This window comes from Melanostigma gelatinosum (genome assembly GCF_949748355.1).
Source record: "Melanostigma gelatinosum genome assembly, chromosome: 4".
Classification (NCBI taxonomy): domain Eukaryota; kingdom Metazoa; phylum Chordata; class Actinopteri; order Perciformes; family Zoarcidae; genus Melanostigma; species Melanostigma gelatinosum.
Genome location: NC_136637.1, coordinates 20,111,995 through 20,137,946, shown reverse-complemented (window position 1 = coordinate 20,137,946; position 25,952 = coordinate 20,111,995). Strand labels below are relative to the sequence as shown.

Below are 25,952 nucleotides of genomic sequence, written 5' to 3'. Positions count from 1 at the left end.
ATTTTCTTCTAAAGCCTGTGTCTTCAGCTTGGGACATCGCCTCTGTCGGCCTGCTTTCTGTGTTACATACAACATATATATATATATTTTAAATCAAAGCTTATTATTTCTGAAGGTTTTAGAACAAAAACAAACCGTCCCAGTTTTTCAACCCAGTCGTTATATTCATGTTTCTTTCACAACCACACATAAAATGGGTTTCAGGTTCTCTGGTCAGACTCGGACCATTTGTTACCTTTTTGTCTGGTGTAAGTGTAGCACTATTTGAGACCTCAGCACTCTGTAAACAGAGTCACGGCCTGACACACACAGTTCCTCCCTATAAGAGTCGGGCCAATTTCCGGTTTTGCCGGCCTGGTCCAGCGTTTGAACTTAAACCGGTCTGATGCAAACTGCCGAACCGGCATTTGTCATTATGACGCGTTCTGGCAAATTAACAAGTAGCCTACATCAGCATCTATGCCGACGGCGTCACAGCGCTAAATCCGGCTTGCATTGCATTAGTAATAAGCAATATAACAACATGATTACCAATATATGTTTGTTCATAAAAGGACTGAATAAGCCAATGTGCAACTTACTGCAGAGGCCAGCCAATTGGGCTCTGAGCCAAGTGGGACACCTAGTGGAATGTGTTGTACAGGTCCGGTGTTTGGCTTCGTATCAAACCGGTTTGAACATGTTTACACTGGCCCAACCCTTCTCCCTATGAAAGGGTTTTAAATCCAATACTTCCACAAACGGCCTGAGCTTGCCAGCACACTTCTTGCACATCCAGCAAACAAAGTCTGTGAAAAAGTAGATTCAAACATTGAGCAAACATTCAGAAAGTAGACTAAGAAGAATACCCAACTGGTACAAAACAAATGTGTCATTGCCCAATGTGGTGTCATAATTTTTTTTTTTTTCTCTCCACATAAGACAAAAGATGGCAGGAAATCATCAACCAATATAGTAATAATAATAATAATAATGACTTAACATCAATAATAATAATGACTGAACATCATTTCACTTGCCATTTATCCGTTGGCGGGCTGGCTACTTTATTGATGACTCATGTACTTTACCTACACTGGGAAAGCTAGGTGAGCAAGGTACAGAGTGCCGAGGCCACATACGGGACTCGTTTTAGTGCTTCACACACCATCTGTATTTACAGAAGGTCTCTGCTTTCTGTTTACGTACCATTTGGTTTTCCAAAAAGGCTATTTGGTGCGCAAGCACGTGGCCCAAAACTCGGTTTTATGTGTGGTCTCAAACACACCATTCATTTCCTTTTACTTCACTCTTTTCTCCATTCACAAAAAGAACAAAATAAAACGCTGACTCTTTCCACACCAACTTTGGTCTCTGGTTCTGATCTGTGACGTTGCCATTGGCAAAAAAACAAACTATGTTCCAGCAAAGCAAAAATAATACAAGAACCCTCTACAGTTAGTATAAAAGCAAGCCTTTTGTCCTTCTGAGACTACAAAACTGTTTTGCGTCACTCCCCACCCTCCCCCTAAACCCTTCAGCAGCAGTCTACATGGAGGAACACTTCATAAAATGAGTGTCCGTTGTCTCGTTATGCTACATTATTTTTGCTTTTCGTACGGAGGGGGACAGGACAGACACTTGACATCATCTCCCTCTTGCATTTACCACAAACAAAGTTACGATAAACAAGAAGGAAACATGAAAACTACTCCAGAAACAAGCAAAAGAAGTTCGTAATATAATCATCTGAGGCGCAAACTAAAAAAAGAACCGGAAAGGAACCAAAAAAGAAACATTCGGGAATGTTTTGTCTTCGTCGTCTTTTTTTCGTTGTCCGTGTTGAGTTTCCCGTAAAAAGTCTGAGCTGGAGTCTAGGTAGCAGCGGGGTCAATCTGAAACTCTGAAGTGCCCTACTCCGTTTCCTTCCTTCAGTCGCTTATTTTGTTTTTTTCACATTCACAAACATTTAAAACTTCCTTGTGCAAATCAAGCAGTCTTTAGAAAGAATGCCCTCCGAAATTGTTCTTGTAAAAATATATAACTCCAAGGTGGCTGACGTGTGTGTTGCAGCTCGTGTTTAATTTGTTTCTATCTTTATCGGGTCTGGTGTTGCTTTGTATTTCAACCAATCCCCCCCCCCCCCCCCTCTCCTTCTTCAAGAGGGGGTTGGTTTGTTGTCTATGTGGGGGTTTGGCCGGGTGGGGTTCATCTGCGTCCGGAGGGCATCTGTGCGTAGACGGGGTATGCGAGGCGCACGTTGAGCGAGTCGTTGTGCTGCACCAGGGAGGCCTGGTGGTAGTGGAGCACCAGGTCCTTCAGGCTGCTGTACAGGTTGTACGGTTCAGCGAAGCCGAAGCCGCGCGGCGTGCTGTAGATCACGCAGTGCTTCACCTCGCCGTCAACACTGAGGACACAGAGAGGACACAGAGGACAGGTTCAACCGAGCGGGCTAGTCAGGGACGTAGACCTTAAAATCATTCAGGGTCCCCCGCCAGCATGAGGTCAGAATACAGCAGCACTTTCGCTATTTATTTTTCTAAGTGGCGCTGTCTTTGAACGGCCTGGGGGAGAGGCAGTCAGTGCTAATCAGAGGGCTTTTTCTCTTCAGCGCTACAGTACTATTCTTCGTTTCCCTATTCGTATCATTTCGTAGAAAGAAACTGCTGTTATGATTAAAAGTCTATCATTTTGGTTGTTAAAAGGAAAACGGTGACAGTTTAATTGGTACACTACCTACATATTGATTCCAATGATGTCTCAACGTAATGTCTTTCCAATGGACAGTCAAGGTGCTGTTATTTCTGCCATGCAACAATTATAAAACAGTCATTTGAATTGAGGGGATGATTGCTATCTGCGAACCGCTAAGTTTCCGTGCGTGTACTCACTTTACAGAGCAGGCGTAGCAGCCCTTTTTGCTGCTCTCTCGGATGAGGAATGCTCCGTCTGGCTTCCCGGTGAGCAGCTCCTCCGCCTGCGTCCTGTTCAGGTCCCCGACGAACCAGCTCTTCTCTTCGTAGTGAGGCAAGTTCTCATCCTCCTCACTCACGAAGTAGCCTCTGCACCCACACACAGCGAGACAAACACGGTGAACAAGGACTTTATTTAAGGACAGATTCAATGAACACAACAGTTGGTGTACAGTAGCAACGGTTTGGTAGTGGAGACTCACTCGTCAGTATTTTCGTTCTTGATTCCCAGCCAGTCGTTGATTCGTTTTTGACGAACTCCTTTGTGATTGAGCCAGCTAGAGAGGGAGAGAGAGAGCGAGAGAGACTTTACTACTAATAGAGACCTTTTGAACTGAATCCTTTCAGTCACAACATTGTTTATGACGCAGCGAGCAAACACGAGACTGAGCAGAAATTGAATCCGACAAATGTTTTCACAGAATGAGGCTCTGTTGAAATGCAGTTTGACTCGTTCCAAGATATGAAGCAGAACAATCTCTGGGAGAACCAGACCTTCAGTGACGGTAAACAAGAGTTTCTAATCCAGCAGCACGACGGTCCCAAAACGTCAGTTGTTTTTTAGGCCGTGGGACTAAAACGTGGTCTGAGTGATGGCGTGATCTTAAAGTCGGTGTAATACTAAAATATAACTCCCGAAACCGGTTGTAGCGCTGATGTGGAGGTGAGCACAAATCCAAGAGTCCAAGAGAGATGCAGCTGTTATCATAAGCCTGCCTGCCGTAGTAACAACCAGTTACGTCTTCGGTACTTACACGAGGTACTGGTCCCTGATCTTGCGGAGCTGTATGAGGTCGGGCTTCAGGCTGTTCATCTTTTTGTCGGTCTCTCGGTTGTCCATGGCTTGCGTCTTCAGGTCCTGCTCCAGCCGCACCTTGCTGTCGTGGATCTCTCCGAGCCGAGACTTGAGCTTCTCGTAGTTCATCATGATCCTCTCGATCTCCTTGTCGTTGCCCTCGCGCCGGAAGCGCTCGATGTAGTCCTTGCTGTAGCGCTCCTGCGTGTGGCACTGCTCCTCGAAGATCTTGATGGTCTCGTTGAAGGCTTCGATGGCTGTCCGCTTCATCTGGATCTCCTGAGGGAGGGGAGAGGAGGAGGTAAGCGAGTGGACAGGATGGCAAACGTGCACTTCTTTCCTCTTTAGAAAAACGGAAAAAACTTAAGTCATGACACTTAAGGGCGTGCGTACCTGCGACGTCTTGGTGTATTCTTCGTACAGTCGGTCGTACTCTTTGCTCTTCTCCTGGTACTGATTGTGGTATTCCTGAAGCTTCTTCCCCACAGCGTCAATATTATCCTCCTTCACCAGCTGGTCCTGAAGGGTTAAGGGAGTAGAAATGAAAAACATTAGAGCACGAGCGGTGCACAGAAACTCAAGAAGTGTGCACGCGCACGTTTCCTACCTTCACCCCCGATTCTGTTTGGCGAGCGCGACTCATTAATTAACCACCCACGATGCCCTGGGTGTATGGCAAGGTATGCACGCTCGGAGGAGCTGCATCGCTCTGAGTAATGACACGCCCGGCAAACGAGTGGAGCGAGGGAATAAATGCAACGAGTGCCCTTTGACACCGCGGATGTGTGCAATTATTTGGGGAGCGTGGCACGGGGGCCCGGCGAGCAGGGCTATATATTTCAGCAAGTGGAGATCTTGCTGCCGCTGCAGTTTGGAGAGGAAACACCCAGCACGAGCACGAGGAGGAGGAGGAGGAGGAGGAGGAGACTGGTTGGAAAGGTGTTTCCAATGTCATAGAAACTCACAGATTAGTAAGAGGGAGTTATGCCCTCAAGATCAACATACAACAACACGATTGAAGAAAAATTCAGATATTTTTTGTTGTCCTTATTGGTTGTGATCACATTTGTATCACCAGAGACCAGCAGCAGCCGACACAGATGAGTCCAATATGAGCTACCAGAAAGATTTTAAACTTGTGTTATTTTAATTTTATTAAACAACGTGAACACACCTGAACTATCCTTTAAACAGGCCACCCACTGCATTGTAAACTTTGACTGTGTACATAATTACAATATATAGTGAAATGTATGTGAAGGCGCAAAACTCTTCTGGTTTCAGGCTTTCCACTGGATGGTGAACCGGCTGCAGGGATTTGCTCACATCAACGAGTCCTTTTTTTTTCCCCCACGATAAAACTAATAAAAGTCCTAACAAACAGACTGTGTGTGTGTGTGTGCATACCTGCTGGAAGCGGGAGATGGGGTACATGAGTTTGACGTCCAGCTTGGTGTTGTACTGAGCCAGAGACTCGTGTCTGTAGTGGCTGATGAGCTCCACTACCGAGCTGAACGTCAGCGGGTCGGAGAAGCCGTACTTCCCGTCCCGATGGTAGATCTTTATCAGCTTGTTGTTTCCCCCTTTCCTGGACGCACAAAAGAAAACATGAGAACATGTCGGCACCGTACTTAAACATTCACACTGACTGCTTCTAGTTCGCCCCCCCTCAAGCACTTTATATTTCCAGGGCAGTGGGCGATTTGCTCCAATTTACCAGGATGCCACGTAAGCAAAATGCTTCTCAACACATGATTTCCCTCAATCTGTAGTTAACTAGAGGGACGGCGGCATAAAAGTGGAGAAGTAAATCGACCACGCACTTCCAGCCTCCATAAATCCCCCTGTGGTTTTAAAACACTCTGACAAACTGAAGCGAGGCCGTACCTCAGCGTGAGTGTGTAGTCGCCCTGCATCTTGGTGGAAGCATCCCGAACCAGGAAGGTCCCGTCCGGCATGTCTCTGAGCTTATCATTCACCTCCTCCCTGAAGACAAAACAAACGATACACAAAGTGAGTTTGGACTGGTTGAGTGATCGGTGTACAGATGGTTTGTATTTGAAAGGTCTGCCTCCAGTTATCAGCGGCAGGCGATGGAGGACTCTCCCCACAGCCGTACACCTCAAAGTAAACAGTCCATCAATTGAACGATGGAGGGAGGGACTAGCCAACAGCATCACTGCGCTCTCTCTCTGTGTGTGTGTGTGTGTGTGTGTGTGTGTGTGTGTGTGTGTGTGTGTGTGTGTGTGTGTGTGTGAGAAAGGTGGCAGACTGGCTGTCTGCGCTGTAGGTGTGGTTATCGTCCAAGTATGTGTGGATTGTGGCGGAGCGCTAACCTGCACTTAGGAGGGTAAGGCAGTGACAAAAGCTTCAACAGCTCAGACTCATCACTTTTGCGTGACAAAAACACTGATTTTTTTTAAAAGGATTTCTGTTGATGTTCTGAAACTCAACTCCAAGGACACTGGGAAGTTTGAGGGCTGGACTCTATCAAGAATCAGGATGTATATCTTTCCAGTATTTACTGAAACTTTAGAATAAAGTGTAAACCACACAAACATGAATACATCGCCTTTTGTAACAGACGTTTTGGTGATTTAAGGGATCAGATTTAGATTTTTCAGGAGAAAATATTTACTAAATCTTTGCTATTTAATGCCAATCATTTGAGCGTAAAACAAACGACTCGGTTGATCTAGTAGATGGGTACGATCTGCTCAGTCGCTATGCGTGTTACCTGGATATGTCGCCCCAGTACCACTCGGCCTCTTGCAGTGAGCCTCCCGCTCCTCCGTCCTTGGTGCCGCTGCCCCCTCCCAACCCGATGGAACTGGGCTGCTGTGGCTTCGCCGGCTTCGGAGGAAGAGCTGGAGGAGAGAAAGAGGCAATATGTTACGATTGGAAAAAAAGAAAGAGCTGGTGTATATGCACTGTGTAACTTGAACTTTGCTGTAGAAAAAACAGGAAAAACCCCAGAGGTCAACCACCCATCCATGACTGCTGATGGAGAGGAAGCGAAGCAGTGTAACTACTCTCCCCATATTTCATTACTTTACAGACGCGTGCGACCAATTACACCAGAAGAGGCTGGAGAATGTTTTCCATTCATCCCCAAACATGCACACACACACACACTTCATATGCAAATTGTAACACAGCAGCTGTTTCTTTTTTTTACACCTCCACACGAATGCTGGAGCGGAAACACAAGTACTTGCGTTTGCTGCCATGCTGTGTGCCAAACAGAGAGCTAGCCTGAATATGACCCACAGTACCAACACACACCAAGGTTTTTAGAGGTCTCCAGGCACATCTGGATACAGTTTAAGGAACAGCAGTGTAATTACTGGAGAGCTCCTATATCACAGATCAGTTCACACACACACACACACACACACACGGGAAAGTCCGCTGATGAATGTACCCTGAAATGTCACTGGAGGAGCGTTCTCCTTCAGCTGGAGCGTCCCGGAACATTCTGGCGTCACAAATTACTACACGCTCACACGGATGACAGAGACAGACATGGGGAATTCCCACAATGCACAGGGAGAGATGAAAAATGACAGGAATGGTACTCAATTTGTTATCTTGTTAATATGGCGACAACTCACGCAAACTAGTATTTACTCCACTTTTAGCTCTGGTTTGGACATTGGTATAAATTGTCACAGTTTAAGAACAGAGATTAAAAAGGGGGCCGAGGGCCCCATAACCACCAGAGGGCCATAACACTAGCTAAATGAGTAAATGTCTTTTAGGAGGCTGCTCCTAAAAGACAGCCGATGCTCTTACTAATCCCTGCATAGAGGCCCGCCCCCTCGGCCAATCAGGACGCAGCGAGGGGGGCGTGCCTCTCGATAGAAAGAAAGAAAAGGAGGGGGGCGGAGCTACCCGGTGGTATATCAATTCCTTCTGGGACACCACGCACACGCAGCAGCTCAATCAACAGGTCGTCTCCTATTAAACACAGGGCGACTCGCAGCTCAACACATGTTATTTAGCATATTTAAATGTTCACATGAAACTAGATTATAGATCATGGTCCTCTTTGTTACGTAACAATCTCGACCTGCTGTCTTACAGTGGTGTGATTACAGTTACTACAGGACATTGTGTGTTATGAGCAGTGAAACAGTCTGAATTACAAAAACAACAGTCAGCAGCCAGCAGCCTTGGACCTTTTGCTCACTTCATGCTGTGACGACCGCATCAAATAGGTTGGCCTGCTAGTAAAAAAAACCATTGGTACAAACACACCAAGAGCAGATGAGTAACAGTGGCAGCTCTTCTTCTTCTCCTGTTCTTTGTTCTCCTTCAACCCTGCTCCTCCCCCTCTCTCTCTCACATCACCACAGCAGTCAGTTACTGCAGCCAAAGCTGTCATTCTGCAGCTGCACTGTTCCCCTCTGTCATCACTTTATAAACTCTCTCACACACGGACACCCCCCCCCCCCACATGTGCACTTCCAAGTAAATACAGAGAGGAGGTCCACTTCATATTAAATAAAAATATTAAAAAAGGTAACAAAGAAGAACACTGCTCTAACATAAGCGGTGCACTGTGTGTGTGTGTGTGTGCGCGCGTGTGTTTGCATGTTGCTCCCAGTGTGGAAGTACATGGACCCCACAACGTACAGCATCATAAAGGACAATAGATTGGCCCTTTGTCATGTTCACTTACAATTATTCCAAGGTTTAATTGATGCCTCAATAAAATGTTAAACATCTTAAATTTGCTGAAGTCATTTGAGCAAAAGTTAAAGGACTACATCATTTACAATCATATACAATTTCATAGGTTTAACCAGCAAAATGACCCTTTGTTGCAAAGGTCCATTGGGAACTTGAAGCATTAAATCAAGCAGAGTGGATGACCTCTGCAGCATGGACGGGGCCGAACCCTCCCACTCACTGGAGATCAGCCGGCTCCTTCAGACCTCTGTCCTGCTTAAAACAAGTCAACCCACTCATGACAACCATCCCGCTGAAGAGGACAGAGTCTGAACACGTCAGGAAATATGAAAACTCACACGAATGTATTGTTCTAAATCTGTAAAAATGAAATACACATCTCTCATAACTACTGCGAGAGAGCAAGAGGGATGGTGAACAAAGGCAGCCTGCCTCATCTCCCCCCCCCCCCCCCCTCACCAGACAAAGGAGGGCTACACGCACAGCGATATCACTGGTCATCACACATGCAGCCCACAGCTCTCCCCCCGAACAATGCCTGTCAGCACGGACTGACACACACATGATAAACACTCGCACGTGACAAACAGAGTGTCAGACAGAGCATCAACGCGAGCCTCGGCCATCTTTTGGCAAAACCGGCGAGCTTTGAAAGTTGTGCGTGCACACAGCTGATCGTTAGCACAGCCGTGACAGCGCGGTAACAAAGATCTTTACTGCAACACGAGTTTACATGCAGAGACATTACGACATACACTGCAGAACTTAAGCAAAAACACTCAAAGCACGTGAAAGTGAATTAACCGTTCCGGAGAAATCTGCTCCTCGATCTGTGCCATTTCCACGACTTTACATGTGGACAAAGTGAGGAGCTGCAGGTGGCGTGTGTGAGCAGTTTGTGGGTGTGTACCAGCGTCACACACACACACACATGGAGATGCTGTACAGCGCAAGACTCTTCAGCTTTTTAAATCAGAGTCCAGATTGCTGCAACATTATAGAGCCATTTCTATTTTTGTCTGAGCAACAATTCAAAATGTAACAAAATATTAAATTACAACATACAGCGCAAAACAGCAAATTCTCACATTTGAGAGACTGGGACCTGATATTAATTGTTATTTTTGCTATACAAGCAACTTTCTGTGGATCGACTTATCATTGCAGCACTAATTCCCCAAATTGTCGAGTACAAAAGCAAACTCAGCAACAGAGAAACAAGGAAGACACGTACGCGCACACACACACACACACACACACACACACACACACACACACACACACACACACACACACACACACACACACACACACACACACACACACACACACACACACACACACACACACACACACACACACACACACTATCTGAAAGTGTTAAGTCATGTGCTGCAAGAAGAATCAAAGAGGGGACTGCAACAGCATGAAAGAGGACAAATATGAAAAAGAAAGTGTGAAACTAGTCAACATTGCAAATGAATGTACACAGATTGGAGGAAACGTGAAGTATGAGAAAGAGAAGACAAACAAAGGCAAAAGAGAAAGTAGAAAATACAACAAAAGATCAAATTGGTCTCCGAGCCTACCGTCCTCAATCATCGCACTCTCTGTTAGCTGCATGCTGTCACTCGTCTCTCAGCTGATTCCCTCCTCCTCTCTCTCTCACACACACACACACACACACTCACTCACTGTCCCCTCCCCCTCCTCCACCTCCTCCCTCCTCTTGCTCTCTGCTCAGTCAGACTGAAGAAAAGAGTAGCGCGAGGCTGCTCCTAAAAGACAGCCGATGCTCTGACTTATCCCTGCATAGAGGCCCGCCCCCTCGGCCAATCAGGACGCAGCGAGGGGGGCGTGCCTCTCGATAGAAAGAAAGAAAGAAAGAAAAGGAGGGGGGCGGAGCTACCCGGTGGTATATCAATTCCTTCTGGGACACCACGCACACACACACGCAGCAGCTCAATCAACAGGTCGTCTCCTATTAAACACAGGGCGACTCGCAGCTCAACTTGTGTTTAAGAGTCTCATTTAAACACACAACTAAAGACATGTACGCAGTGATCGAACAAATTAGATCCAACAGTCCATAACTTAATAGATATTACATTTACAATGGTATAAAAACAGAGAAAAACTGCAAATCCTCACATTTGAGCAGCTGCAACCAAAGGATGGGTGGTCTTTTTTTGGAAACATCAAACCTTTTGGGACAAAACGTGAACACAACCCAAACCAATGAGCCAACTGCCAGACCACTAAAATAAATTGCACTGATCAAGTCTAATTATTTCATACCCTCACATTTTCTTAAAATTTCCCCCCCGACAATTCCAAAATTTGACTCAACATCTGCTTTTATGTTCGCGGAGGAAGACCGTGTGATACGTGATCCGTGTGGTTGAAAGCTCTGAAAGAAGGCAGTAAGTGGACCTTGAGTCGGGATTCTTTTGTCAAACAACTACACTGATGCGGATTCTGTAATAGTTTCGGCCCATACCAGGTTTGGTTTAGCGTGTGCTTCGTTAATGTGCAGATTATGAGCCTGACACAAAGCTCTAGTCGCTCGGTGACACATGGACAGGATAACAAGCTCTTATGGACGACGTGTCAATCTGATCCTACGAATGGTCATTACGTCCTCCATGTGAAGAGGCTTTGACATCTCCGCTGTGCATGTCGTTAATGTCAAGAGAGGCGGGTCTATACTGCTGGTTCTGCATATTTTAGCCTGTGCATGTTGGTCTTTATGCCGGGTAGATGTGAATAGAAGCTAGCTGGATGGAGGGAGGAATGGGAAGTGATGTGCAGTACATGGGAGTCGCTGTAAATGAAGCAAAGACATGCAGAAACCTCTGGCATGGTCCTTTAACAATAATGTCACAGTGATTTTCCATCGGAAGACGAGACTCATCGCGCACCCCACATCCACGCACACAGATACACTATAACCATCATTGAGGCTTCCGCGATTCAATTCAAGCGCAATACATAATCTCTTCTGCGGGACGCTTGTCATCTATTCTCCCTACGTCTCTTCATCATCATCCCTTCTTCCCTCTCTGTCGCTTCTCCCACCCTCTTTCTCGCGTCTCCTTAGCTCTTTAGATTAGATGTCAGTTATGTCAAAACAAAGACACATGAGGCACAGACAGGATGAGCTCATTCAGGCAAAAGAGGTGACTCACGCACACACACACAAAAAGATCCATAGTTCTATAAAAAAGACTACAGGTATGAGCCAGAGATAAAAGTACAAAATGCACCATATAATGAATTAATTAATATATATATATAGTCTTTGGGGACTGCATTATTCACAGCATGGAGTGAGCACAATTGCTCATTAAGCTGGGATGAAATGTTGCTTCTTTAAACATTACTCTTTGTCAACCATGACAATGACCCTATGGGTGAATGAATGAATAGCTGCGGGTGCTATATAAGCAAAGGTCCAGCAGCAGTTAAGTGTGTGAATCGCCAGTAAAGAGCCAGTGTGTTGTGTTGCATTCACACATCCGACGCATTGAGTCCGAACACTGTCCATTCACTCTACTGTAGCGCCAACACAATGACTGTCAAGCGGAGAGAGAGAAAGACAGAGACAAAAAAAAAAACGCCAGACACGGAAGAAAGAAAGACAATCGATGCCTCTCTCGTTCGGTCGTTTTTTGGGGGAGGCCTCCCCCCCCCCCCAAAAAAAGGAGGAGTTAACTTTAAAAAAGGAGCAGAAAGAGGAAAGTGGAGACACTGCACCAGTCTACTTCACATGGACTTCAACACACCTCAAAATGAAAGCAGCAACAAAGCACTTCAGCTTTTCACGAACGCACCAGAAAAATGAAGCTGTGCATGCAACAAATTCTCATAACTTCACATAAAGGTGAAAAAACCATCCTACAGTTTAAATCAGTGGATTCTAATGCTTGAAAGACTTTTGTTTGATAAAGCCTCTTCACCTTAGGGGATTTTTATTTTTTTTAATTTTATTTTTATTTTTAAATGAATCATCTCTGCAACATGCCAAAGATAGGACACAATGCTGCACTTTACGGTGGCTGCAGAATATACAGCACATCTCAATGGATGAATGGGGAGGAGAGAGAGAGAAAGGAGGGGAGAGGAGGGGGGAAAAGGGACAGAGCTACCGGGCAAACGGCATTCAACAGCGCCTCCTGGAAACAACACAACGTCCCACATCTGAGCCATGATCCATTCAGCGCACCGGGGGGAGAAAAGAGAGAGAGGGGGGAGGGTAGGAGTCAAATGACACGGGCACAATTGCCGAGGAATTATTGAATGGAGGCAGGAATGAATGTAACATATTGAATGCTGGGTGACAGTTTGCTAGAGATGGGGCACAGATACGTATAAATACACTTCAGTAATGGATGTTATGATTATGAAACGCTCGGGACTTTATATTCCCGGTTCCCCTTTCTGTTCTCGGTGTCCCATCCCCCCCCCTTGTACGTCGTCGGCACCGGACAGAGCTCATTTCGGGATGATTCGGTTTCATTTAGAGTTTGATTGTGTAGAAACGTTAACAACAGAAAAGGAAATGTGCAGGTAGTTGGAGAAATTAGAGACTGGATCAAGAAGGAAACTCTGCTGCAAAGAACTGCGTTGGTGTTTTTTTTTTGGCTTTTTAGTCCAAAATAATTTGGGCTGCGATGTCTGCCATCGTTGTCATTTATTTACCAGCACGCATTATATGCAGATAGTCAGAGTAGGATATCGGACTACAGACTACATGGGACTATTGTCTCCTAAATGAGTCTGCGAGTGCAGCTTAGGAGAGCTGCAGCCACTGTCACAGCAGAAATATGCATATATACATGTACGCAGGCGTATTAATGCTACAACCGGTGCATTGGAGAGCAAGAAACACAAAGTCAAATGTGTTTAAAGCATTGTCATCGGTACCGAAAACTGTCATTTAAGTTAAATCCTTAAAAAAAAAAAAAAAAAAACACCACCACCACCTAAATGAGCAGACACAAGTGAAATCACTCGGGAAACGACGACCTGGATGTCGGCAGGGACCCATACAGTCTGGACCGCCGGGGGACAGGATGTAACGTTACGCTTTAAACTTTCCGACGATTTGAATGGACACCAAACACAACACCTCTCCAGCACAACTTTCAATGTCCGATATTAGGCTCTGCCGTCACAGGCCTCCTTACCTGGCGGCTGGTCCATCTCCAGATAGAAGATCAGCTCTGTGGAGTAGGGCATCATCACGTCCCTCCAGTCTCCTTCCTCACCGGCTTTCTCCGTGGTCCAATCTGTATTATACATTGCTTGCGTGTGGCTTAACCTGACACTCTTTCTCCACGAAACGGGTAAGAACAAAACCGTACAAAATGCGAACGGCTGGCAAAAGCAAACCGACGTATTAAAAACTCGATTGGATAAGCTAAATTATCTATCTATCTATCTATCTATCTATCTATCTATCTATCTATCTATCTATCTATCTATCTATCTATCTATCTATCTACTTTGAAGTCTTCTATCTGAATTCCGGCTTCAGACTGGAATAAATAGACGAACTGTGTACAAAAAGCACTGCTCCCTCCGACATAATAATATAGTTAATAACGTGGGGCTCTTCATGAAGGCCCTCTATATGTGTATATGTACACATATATATAAAAGCGTATTTTAAACAGTGGAAAGTAGATGCCAGCTCTACATTTCAGTCCCCTCTCCTTTTCCGCCGCTGGTGCCGCCGGCTTGCTAGCTTCATTTTAAGAAGAGCACTGACAAGAGGAGGCTGGCTGAGGCTGACAACGGCTGGGACGAACCACTACTCCGAAATATACGGGGGGGGGGGGGGGGGGAAAGGGATTTGACTTCCCTAACTGATACACCAGAACGAAATACAAATAGATCCTTGTTGTAGTGGATATTGACAAAGTGTACCAGCTAGTTAACATTACTCTTATCTAACCTATTCATTCCGCTCACACGTTCTGCCTGTATTGTATTAATACAACTCCCCCACCCCACCCCCCCTTGGTTGGCCTCTTTCTTTCCCAGGCACAACGCTGACAGAGCCTCTTTGCGCAAACTCAGAAGCTGCATTTGAAAGCCAATAGGGAAATTACTTCAGCCTCTGAAGAGCAACTTACAAATTCTGTGGTTTTCCAGTCAGATCCTTACCTTCCTGCTGCCTGGCTGTATGTAACTACAAACTGCTGGCTTCTACTGCAGACCATGGCAGTGTTTTTGCATGTTTTGCCCACTTTTACAAATTACATGTTTTACGTTTTCCCAAAGCAAACCTGAATGTTTTTACATTTGTCAATGTGCTTTTTCGACCATACAACCAAACCAACAATAAATTGATCCTATTTACGAGTATTGTTTGTGTATCCAAAAGCCGGATACATCTTATTGTTATTCCTCTGTGCCATAGAGCAAAGAGATTGTTGTCCAAAAATACATTAAGCCACACTCTTGCACATGTTCCTTCATTACCATGAACGGACACACACACACAAACGGACACACACAAACGGACACACACACACACACACACACACACACACACACACACACACACACACACACACACACACACACACACACACACACACACACACACACACTGCAGTTTATATGACTCAATCCCACATTCACCATCCTGCTGCCCCAAATACTCATAGCACCAAATGTAGATGAATCCACTGATGAACGGAGATTCAACACATGCACTGTTTGCTACACATTACAGTGCCCATGCTGATTTCGGAAATTACAGAGCCTTTTAAAGAAATGGAACAATTCATGTTCCATAGGAACCAATGAAATTTGTTGATAATAACAAAATATTAAATAATGCCAACCTGGATACTCCCCAAATTAATCCAACATTTTAGCAGCATTAGCATGCAAAATGACAATAATGGTGGAATAAACAAATCAAGCATGTTTCAAGTTGATTTTCATGCCATGGTGAAATGATTTCAAGCAATGGCCCACTGAAAGGTAAGGAAAACATTTTAAAAAACCAATCACTGCAATGTGTTTTGGATCATGATTAGTGGCAGTGTAAAACATTAAATAAACTATCACATGGCAATTAGCTTTCGTACAAAAGTCACCCTCATGTCCTTTTCCACTGCAGCGATGTGTCCGGGGCAAGCGTGCGTTTGTTCAGTGGGCTTGTTTAACTCCAGCTGAGGAACATTTTCTGTTTACAACATGAACCAAGCGCCCTACAGTGAGGTAAGTAGTTACAATAAATGATATAGTCTCTTAAACATACGCTTAGGGATGCTAGAGAGAAGCATGTATTTAAGAAGCCTATAATACAGGGATTACTGCACACACATCAAAACACACACCTGCTAAAGTGGATATTATGCATTTACGGGATTGCAGGACCGATGTATCGTACATCGGGCCTATACTGACTCAAATAGCTGGTGAGAATGGGGCCGACCTATAAAATTATATTCTACATTACATACGATATACATTTGTTTTAGAAAATTTGGAAAGCCATGTTTAATTAAGTCAAGCCTGAATGACTCCAGTTACTTCCACACAGTGACGCATACAGCTTAATCAAACATCGGTATCGGATCTGTATCGGCCGATACCCAAATCCCAGATATCTGTCTCGGGACTGAAAAAGTTGTCTGGTGCTTCCCTAATGTATGGCTCCTCATTCTTTGACAACATATTTTTGAAGCTGCTATCATCAATATTCTTCACAATGGATCAAATGACCACGTTTTATGGGAAAGATGTCCCTCGTAGTGACAAACGCACAGATAATTATCACCTGACTCTGCAGTTCGAAGAGCTTTACAGTGTCTTTGAGCTCATTGTTTTAATTTGACTGTTTGGATTCACTCTCGCCGCTTTCATGGCGCTGTTTTTCGGTCGAAGCAAGAAAAAAGCAAGAAAAAAGCTTTTAAACCAGAGCGTATGCTGCTCAGCACCAAACAGCAGACACACACAGTTAACGACTATATTATACTATTATAGATAATGTTGCCAAGTGTCTGTTGTATTCAAAATCAGGCAACATTTTTCTAACAAGTTTGTCACATCAACTTAGAAGGTGATCCCAGTTCAGTGTTGTATTCGATGCCCCAAGTGGCCAAACAATCGGTTACTGCAGGTTTATGTTACAGTTAAATCAGTTCTAAAGATCTCCAACTGATCCACCGCGCAATCAAGTCATATTCAGTGTGACTGGGTCCAGTTAGTATCTAGTTCTATTGCCGAGCGTTTTTGTCAATATGTCTGACACTGGAGTGGATCATCATCACAGGGGGAAAAAAAGAAAAGTGTTTTAAGGCGACTTTTCATTCATTCTCAGAACATCAGGACGCACTGCTGCTCTTTTCGACTGCACCTGCATGCTAATTGGGATCGGATTATGCTGCTTCCAGTGCCGTGCTCTCTCGCTGCTTGGCTCTATTTGGGTCGACAGCAGTTTAGATGCGGTCTAATAATCCTATGGCCTTTTCGGATGGGAATCTGTTTTTTTAAATGTATTTTTGCATGTCGGGTTTTGGTTGGTTTTCCAGAGGTCTGTTTTTGGAAGAGTTACATATTTTTATTTCTATGCATAAGGGTGTTCTGCATGCGCAAACCAAATTGAGATGACAAGTTTGTTTAAGCTGATTAACTATGGGTTTTTTTTTGGTGAAAACTGGTAAAACAAAAATAAAATGAACCCATGAGCCTATTACTCCCTCTCTCGGCTTCTATTCCTGTGCCAAGAGCAGAAAGTAGAGCACTTTTAAGATTAGAAAAAAAAGAACAATGGCATCATCATAATCAGCTGCCCCAAAAGCTCACAGTGGAGACCCAGACTGGCCCAGACCCCCAGTCATCCACATGGTAATCTCCTGTTAACAGCCTAATATCAATACAATATATTCAGATGGGGGCTGCCGCCACCAGTAATTACAGCTGCTCTGTCTATCTATGTGTCTGCCTGGTGTCCTAATTCAGGGAGCAACAATAAATGAAAGGTCTGCTCCCCAATCTGCCATCCATCCATTCTGTCCTCCCTCTACATCCATCCACCCATCCATCCGTCCGTCTGTCCGTTTATCCATTTGTCCGTTCATCCCCCTTTAACTTGACTGTCTCTTCTGTCCATCACAAGATGAGAAGAGAAGGAGGACGCTGGGTTCTCTTTCCCAAATATGAAAAGTTTAAAAAATAGAGGGGAACTCAGCAATGTCAATGTATGCAATCTATTTATTGAAGCAAACACACACACACACACATCATGATTGTGTTTGTGTGTGTGTGTGTGGTTGTTTCACAGATGGCTCGTGCCGGACACACAGCCCAAAGCTCCTCTCTGTCGAGTGTGTCAAACAGGTTTAATTGCTGCCGCCGCTCTGTGTGTGTGTGTGTGTGTGGCTGGGCAGATGGATCCTTAACAATGACACAGGAACTGACTCTGCCCCTCATCATACAAAAGAGAAAGAGAGAGCGAGAGGAAGAAGGAGGGGCAGACAGAGGGAGGAGGACGATGGGAACGGCGGTATTAATCTGCGCTGTCCCCGGCCATCGGCACACTGCTCCCCATTTAACCTCCCCAACAATAGAGCCGAGGCATCAAGTGGCCTATTTGCATAGCGTATGCATAATCACATATGAAGCATAGTCGCATATGAATCGACGACTCCAAATACAACTTCAATTTCTGTATGGTTCCAATTCTGTACGTTTCCATCCATGTTTTTAAGTGCATTTTGAATATGCGCATACAAAAAGACAGAATGCCAGAAATGAACAGAAAACGCCAAAATGTCAATAAAACATTTTAGGCTTGGCTGAAGTTGCTGGCAAAGTGATGAGGGCAAAAGCAAAATAATGGCTGTCAGAATAAAAAATTATGGAATAAATGCTGATGTTGGGGAACTTGCTTCAGCTTTGTCTTCATTATGGTACGGCTGTCACTGTTGCGTGCCCCCACTCTGCCAAAAAGACTGCAACACGGTGTGCTACACGGAACCCCAAGTTCGGTCAATCAAAAAAACATAAATGGCCCCCTGCCTCCAGTCTTTATGCTAAGCTAGGCTACCTGCGTCCTGTTCTTAACACACAGACATGAGATTGATGATCCATCCTCTTATCGCACTCTCAGAAGTAAAGCAAATGAGCATTATTTCACAAAATGTTAAGCAATACCTTTTTAAACTACTTTCTTGTAAATACTTCTACTTGTGCAGGTGTGTGTGTGTGTGTGTGTGTGTGTATGAGAGAAGGAAGCCCAGGTGAGCTCTTGAGAATCAGGTGTTGAGTTTTCCATTTCTGTCGCCATAGAGACGAAAACCTCCAGTGAGGCGCTAACAGTGAGGAGCTCTTTTAAGGGGCTTTGAGTACAGACAGAAGCCTGGAAGCTCATATCCCCTGACACCTACTGAGTTAAATTCAGCGGGGAGGCTTTAAATCATGAAGGCAAAAGCCAAACTAACATGCAGTTTAACCTCTTCAACTTTGATTTTACGAGACAAAATGGCACCTCGAATAAAACATTTTCCACATTGTGCAACATTACATCAACATCTTGCGTATGGCTGTTCCAACACTTCATTTTCACTATGAAGCTTACGTTAACGGATATATTAGAACTCAGGGCAGGTCATCGCTGCACAGTTCCATCAAACAGAGGTAATGTTAGGCATCTTTCCAAAACATGAGCATAATGTTGAGGCTGAACATGTGGCCATGAATGCTATATTTGAACTCATGGACCCATCTGCTTGTCTATCAGGGTTTTGTCTATCATGTCTGAGCAGAACAAGCAGTTCAGTAAACTAGGTGTAATCTGTGAGATTGTGTGTGTGTGTATGTGTGTGTGTGTGCACAGATGTTTGTGCCCGTCTTAAATTGTGCATTATCTATCAGTGCATGTGTGAAGCACGTTTAAGGTCAAACGCCACCTGTGCCCCAAGCCACTGCTTCCAAAAACCCACATCAGAACACAAGCACAGAATATAATCATTTCACTCAAATGGTCTTTTTTTAGCAGCTATTGTGCTTTGCGAAAATGAGATAGAAAGCCAGACGTCACGAGCAGGGCGAGACATGCTGACACGGCTGAACGGAGCCATCGTGACCCTCCAACACTTGTGAACCACCAGCTTATCTGCATTAATGTGTGTGTGAAGGAAGGGGGGGGGGGGGGGGGGGAACGAATGCTATATTATACAATGATATTCCAGACAAGTGTTCCCGCTTCATCATCTAGTGCACGAAGCTGGCTCCATACACAAATTGCGGAGTGACGGCTATGGGCTGGGCGAAAAAACAATCTCGAAATATTATTTCATGATAAAATCTTTCATGATAATGAAGATACATTTATGTACTTTCTTTTCAACAGTTCTTTTTGAACAGCCGATACGTTGTAGCCTCCGCCGTAGCCTTCTCCGTCGCTGCTGTTGCGATATGGTCCAGCCATAGTGAAGGCTGTGAAAGAATCAGATGATGCTTTTGTTCAGCTGTCGTAGTATATAGGTGTACCGTTTGAGTGCACACATGTTGTGTTGTCAGCATGGGTAATAGTGTGACAATCAGCTGAACACATTGGATCGGCTACCAAAAAAAATCCAAACATTTCACAAGAGAAACATGATGTAAATGCTTGCGTGGCCACACAACTGTACCAGTCTGTGTCCATGTGTGCAAATAGTGTAGCCCATGCATTGCATTAGCCTCCATGGCGGGCTAATGGTCAGCAATGAAAACCAAAAATGTACAAATACAGGTCTCAGGTCGAGTTTGGGTCTTAGACGTGAGGATATGGGCTTGGTGTTGGTCTAACTAGGGTCCAAAGATGCTGAGCTGTATTATAATAATGGTTGGATCCATTGTTTTTAGAGTTTGACACATACTGTAGGACAGGGACTAAATTCCGGTTGAATTTCTTTGTAACGTAAAGCAAAATACCGCCATTTTCACTATTGTCTGCTCGTCTTTGTGTGGCGAGAACAGAATTTGAACATTTGGACTGAAGTGGCATTAAGGGAATAGAGCACTCAGTAATATTTGACTTGGGCATCTCTATTTGACTTAAAGAAATCGAGTTCTTCTTCCCCTGCTTGTGTCAACAAATGGGCATTTGTGCAGTTTTCAGTACGGTGTTTTATAGGTTTAATTGGTCCCGTGTGGGCATCCGTCTGTGTGACTTTGTGTGTGTGCTGTGATAAAGCAGTGATTCAGAAAGAGACACAACAGTGTTGTATATCTCCCTGACACGTTCCCCAGTGTCAGTGAGTCTCTACTGTACAATCTATCAGCCTCTGAGCGTGTGGTTGAACCTTCTTTCTTTCTTTTTTAAAGGAAGAGCCTACAGATTGAGCATTCTCTGTCATGGGAGACGCAGAGGCGGCAGAGTGGAGAGAAGGGTGGATGGAGGGGAGGGGAGATCCTCATCCGCCCGGCTGCAGAGCGAGACCCAAGCAAGCGATGCAGGAGGGACAGAAAGAGGACGCCGGGAAGAGAGGCAGGGAGACGGAGTTCTATTTGTCCTGAAGTGTTGGTCGGGACATGTCTGTCCCGTAGAAATAGCGGTCCATAAATATATGAGTGCCTGTGTGTGTGGGGGGATGTTTGACTGTACAGTGATGACGAGGCTGCGGTTTGCACACTGCCTGCTCTATTTCTGTGCTTATTATCCGTGGCCCTCAGCGCTTTTCATATTTCGTCTGCCGCTGTAATAACTAGAGTGGAAAGTGCAATTTAACTGTAGACACAAATAGGCTGCTGAACATAGACATCGGTGGAGCGGGGTCTTGGAGCGCACACGCACACACACACACACACACACGCACACACACACACACACACACACACACACACACACAGCGGTTACGTAACATGGCGTGGCTCTTTTGTACATATTATGAATAAGCGTTTGTCGGAGGGCGCAGGGACGTACATCGTCATCCGCCTACACCACTGCTACAATTATCGTTAAAACGCACAGTGTGACTGACCAGTTGAATTTTCTGTTGCTGTTAAAATGTGGCGACATTCACACCGCAAGCCATACAAACTCTGCCAGGGCCATCATCGTTACAGACTCCATGTTCTGCAGCTGCTCCGTCAATTTTGGGGGAGACGGTGGAGGAAAAGACGCACAAAATATCCAGAATATCTATATTTGATGCGATGGTGCACCCAAGAGGAGTGCCGGGTTTCAATAATGAACTGAACAAAAGTGTTGCCTTCGTGACAGTTGGAGCTCAGCGTTACCTACGGGGCTGTGAGGGGCTGTGAGCGCCTGTGCTCGCTCTTGTATTTCTACCTTTGTGAGGACCACTTTGAGTTGAAAAGTGCAAAGTTCTGAGCCATGCAGTGGTCGTATTTTCTGTTGCTGCACACATGGCCACTGGAACACCGAATGAAAACAAGCCCACCAGCACCGCTGCTGATATGTGAAGGATACAAATATTCAGCCCTTTGTTCTGACTGACTGACGGTCATGCTTCATAAAACTGGCATTAACTCGACAATGAACTGGGAAAAAAGCTACAAGGACATGCAGCAGCGTGATTCGAGCCTCGTGCTTTCATGTTGTCGATAGCAAGGGCAGAGCTCTTCTGTTGGCCTGACATTCAGTTCAGCAGCATTGAAGACCACATTAACTTGGCATTGTTGGGGATCCTTGATTCCTAAATAGAGCAGTCCAGATGATTGTGGCATTCAAATCAAATATAGCAGAAGATTGATTTTTTTCCAGGCAACTATCATGTTTTTCCTCAAATGATGTAGAGATTTGAAGGCATTCTATCATCGAATGGCTTGAACAATAATGCGTATAGCTGCCGGAGCTTTGTTTTCAACGTATAGCTCTGTCCAAATCCATCACTTGGCCATGAAGGTCTTTTCGTCAGGAAAATAAACCAGTTTTCTGGTGTGATGATCCTTTTTGTTTTGCACATCTTTTCCTTCCTGAACTTGCGTGACCCTGTCTTGTGACGTGGACATCTCAAAATGATAAGAAAAACTCATGACGGTAAAAATAATGACTTGTTAGAATTACGTTGACGGTGCCCAAGCATCCCGGTGATCACGAGATAACAACATTTAATCAAATAATTGTACCAATGTCCTCTCTAGTGCAATAGTTAAACGCTAACTTGTGGTCGTGAAAACCTAGTTTCAGAAACATTCATGCAGTTCCCAGGTGAGAAGTAAAAAAAAAGAAAAACCTCAGCGCTAAGTTACACATCCAGAACAAAGAAGTTCAGGAGACCCCTGCTAAGTACATCTCTTCTGAGTGAATGAACGTCTCTGGGGGTGAGACGAGGCTTAAACATCACGGACTAGACACTGTGCTGTAGTTCACATCACAGAGGCTCTGTTTGATCGGGCCTTTTGAAGCACGGCTACCTCCGCTGGATCCTGCACATTGGATTTACATCGGCTGCTTTGGTCTTAGCGAGCTGTGTGCTGGCAGCGAGTCATGCGCGCTCCAACTCAAGCACACCGATTAGCTTCGCCGTCTCAAACGTTCCAGCCAGGCCAGGTTCAATGAGGAGCTCTCCTCGTCCTCAGCCCTCCTGATCCATCCTCATTGCAATTCAGGGTGAATTCAGTTGGCATTGATTGATCCTCTCCACCTGTGCAAACTCAGGTTGTCTCACACTGCAGGCGCAGACAGGCAGAAGTAAAGTCTTGCAGTGACTAAAAGGATTTATATCAATTATTGAAAACACCCTGCTGAGAAGCTTGTGTTTGTGTCTTTGCAGTCTACTGGCACAGTCTACTGTAAAGCAGCCGATTTAGGTTTTTACTATATGAATATGTAACCGTAATGCTTTTGAAAGAACCACTTTCTCCAAGAAAGGCTGACTTCAGATCAGGAACCCCACAGGATCCTTCAGAGCTGCAACCTATTTGTGATCTGAGCGTGCTGTTACGAGTCACTGGGGTTCGGACGGGGAAACTAAGGAGTTCACGTGCTATAGCTCTATGATGGGTAATTATTTGCTCAACTGGAATAGTCACATGGGAAATAATTACAGGATCAGAAGAGTAAGTACTATGGTTTTGTGAGGGCAAGATCGCAAATAAAAAAAAATGCAATTTTAACATGGGATCATGATGAGTGACTATTTGCTGATGTTGGACTTTCACCCAGGAGACTGCTGTTCGTGTCCCGTGTGAAAGCAAAAGTCAACGTTGGCTTTACGCTTCTTTCTTAACTCTGTTACGCTCGTTACGTCAGAGAGTTTGCTACGGGCAGTTGTTGCTTATTTACAGCGGTTATGTTATTATGGTTGTTACATTACATTGTTGTTATTTCAACACAAATCTTTTTGTTGTCGTTTCAAATTGGCTTTTTTCTTCTTCTTTTTTTACTTCAACCAAGTAGTTTTGTTGCCTAAACCAATCGTCTCACAACGTTTACCATGTGCCATTGTGAGTTTCTGCAAGCCTGATATGAAGCGTATTCATGAGACATATTCTCGGTTCAGAAAAATCAACATTCAATGCAATTTAAGTGAAGGGCCATGATGTGTGATTATTTCCTCATCTTAAATTGAGTAAAAATATTCATATTTATCCAGGGACTTTCAACAGAGGCTCTGGAATAGTCAAGGGGTGACATGATTACAGGATCGGGGCTAAGAGTAACGGGATAGGGCAAAGGCAGGATGCTAATGGCAAACGACGTTTGAGCACGGGGCCATGACTTGTGATTATTCGCTCAATTTAAATTCAGAAAATCATATTATTCGTACCCTGGGACTATGCAGCGCTTGAATAGCCACTTGGGAAATAATTATATATATTAACAGGATTGGGTGAAGGCAAGATTGAAAATGACAAACGCCAAATTTTGCTGGACGGGAAGACATAAACCGAGCGAGAGAGGAAGAAAATGTCACTATTGCACGTGTCACCCTCTAGTGACATGTTTGCCATTAAAAGGACTGAAAACATGATTTCTACCGTTTTAGTGAAATGGGTTTTTGCTGTTGCAGTCAAAAATAGGGATGAAGGCTTGCCTCTCAACCTGCTCTCTCTTTCTCTCTCTCTCTCTCTGTTTTTGGGTGCAGTGGACAGTCAGAGAGCCAAACAGGGACATGAGACTGAAACACTCCATGAACACTCGTGTCTTTTTGCCTCCCTCCGTTTATGTCGGCCTGTTCATCTGTTGATCTGGCTCTTTGTATCGCTTGCTTTGAGACAAGCAGTCAGACAGACTGCTGACAGAGCGAGCAAACATCTCTTTCTCCCTTCTAGGCAGAGCCGACAGAGCCAAGCACCGACTCTGAAACAGGTGATGTCATCCTGCAATGTGAGCATCCCCCCCCCCCCCCCCCTGATCCCATGATGCAACACTCTGGTGACACTGTGAAACAGGTTGCTACTGCAGGCGGCATCCAAAACTGCTGAGCCGCCTCTCTTCCTCCCCCCCCCCCTGTCTCTCTCTCGTTTCGGTTTCTCGCTCTAATCATCTAGTTTTATGATGCTTCTCCTCTCCATTTCTCTGCCCTAAATAATATTCCCTTATTCCTCTTTTTCTCTGCCCTACATATCCATCGTTTCAGTGTTTTCACTTGATCAGATCCCCCCCAGCACCATCCTTCCTTCCAGCCCCCCCCCTCTCCTGCTTTTCTCCCTTCTATATTTGCTCTCTACCCACACAGACCTCCCCCCTCCCGCTCCCTCCCTCCACTGGTTGTCAAGGCAGCGGGGCACCATGGCTCAGCATTATTCATGCAGCAGCACAGTCAGCCAGCCGCTCAGACACACAGACAGTCAGACAGACAGGCTGTCAGATGGGCAGGGAGCCAAGTAGGCAGGCTGCAAGGCCGCCAACCGGCCCAGCAGAGTCAGGCAGACCTGCTTTGGAAATACATTTAACTCTTTCCTCTCTCCATCTTATTACCAACTTGAATCTTAAAGTGTAGTTTTGGTTATAACTCTGAAAATGATAAAAATAACACTGTACTCCATATAGGTTATGGGTAAGTGCTAATATCTGGTGACAAGGTGACATCATCAATAAGATGTCTGACATGCCATGAAACACGAGTCAACGGTCTCCTTTTGCTGTTGCAGCAGTTATGGCATTTGGCTCGTCAGTGTCATTTTACAGCAAGTGCAGATTCATTTCAAGAGTCTGCATCGGATTACCGCTCAACAGATTTGTTAGTTTGACTGGAATATCAAAGTTGTCTTTTATAGTTTACAGAAAAACTACTTTTTGTTTTTTAATTACAGAAATTACAAAAAATAAAAAACAATAAAATAAAATAAATAAAATAAAAAGTACAGAATAGGATTTGGTGGTGAATGGTGTGCCGGGAATAATAGTCTGGAAAAAGTCGACAAAATACAAATAAAGTGCACACAAGCCCATGCTTGAGAAGAACTGTGTGGTTGTGTGTGTGTGTGTGTGTGTGTGTGTGTGTGTGTGTGCACTCCCTATTCAATTCTGCAAACAAGCTCTCAGAGAGACAGGAGCAGCAAGCAGAGAAGCCCTGAACGAGATTAGA

The 25,952-nt window shown here is 44.8% G+C and overlaps 1 protein-coding gene across 2 annotated transcripts in view; it reads right to left on the bottom strand.

Annotated features, from left to right (window-relative positions):
* Positions 1 to 1,608: 1,608 nt before the first annotated feature.
* The window catches only part of pik3r3b (phosphoinositide-3-kinase, regulatory subunit 3b (gamma)), a gene marked incomplete at its 5' end in the record, with an annotated part of 155,750 nt that continues 131,406 nt past the window's right edge, over positions 1,609 to 25,952 (bottom strand). For both annotated transcript variants that reach the window (XM_079266684.1, XM_079266685.1), the window contains 8 exons: positions 1,609 to 2,386; positions 2,871 to 3,041; positions 3,155 to 3,229; positions 3,707 to 4,026; positions 4,141 to 4,266; positions 5,155 to 5,335; positions 5,635 to 5,733; positions 6,485 to 6,614. In XM_079266684.1, the coding sequence (XP_079122810.1) occupies positions 2,188 to 2,386; positions 2,871 to 3,041; positions 3,155 to 3,229; positions 3,707 to 4,026; positions 4,141 to 4,266; positions 5,155 to 5,335; positions 5,635 to 5,733; positions 6,485 to 6,614 (1,301 nt within the window). In that variant the 3' untranslated portion in view covers positions 1,609 to 2,187. The remainder of the gene's footprint in view (positions 2,387 to 2,870; positions 3,042 to 3,154; positions 3,230 to 3,706; positions 4,027 to 4,140; positions 4,267 to 5,154; positions 5,336 to 5,634; positions 5,734 to 6,484; positions 6,615 to 25,952) is intronic.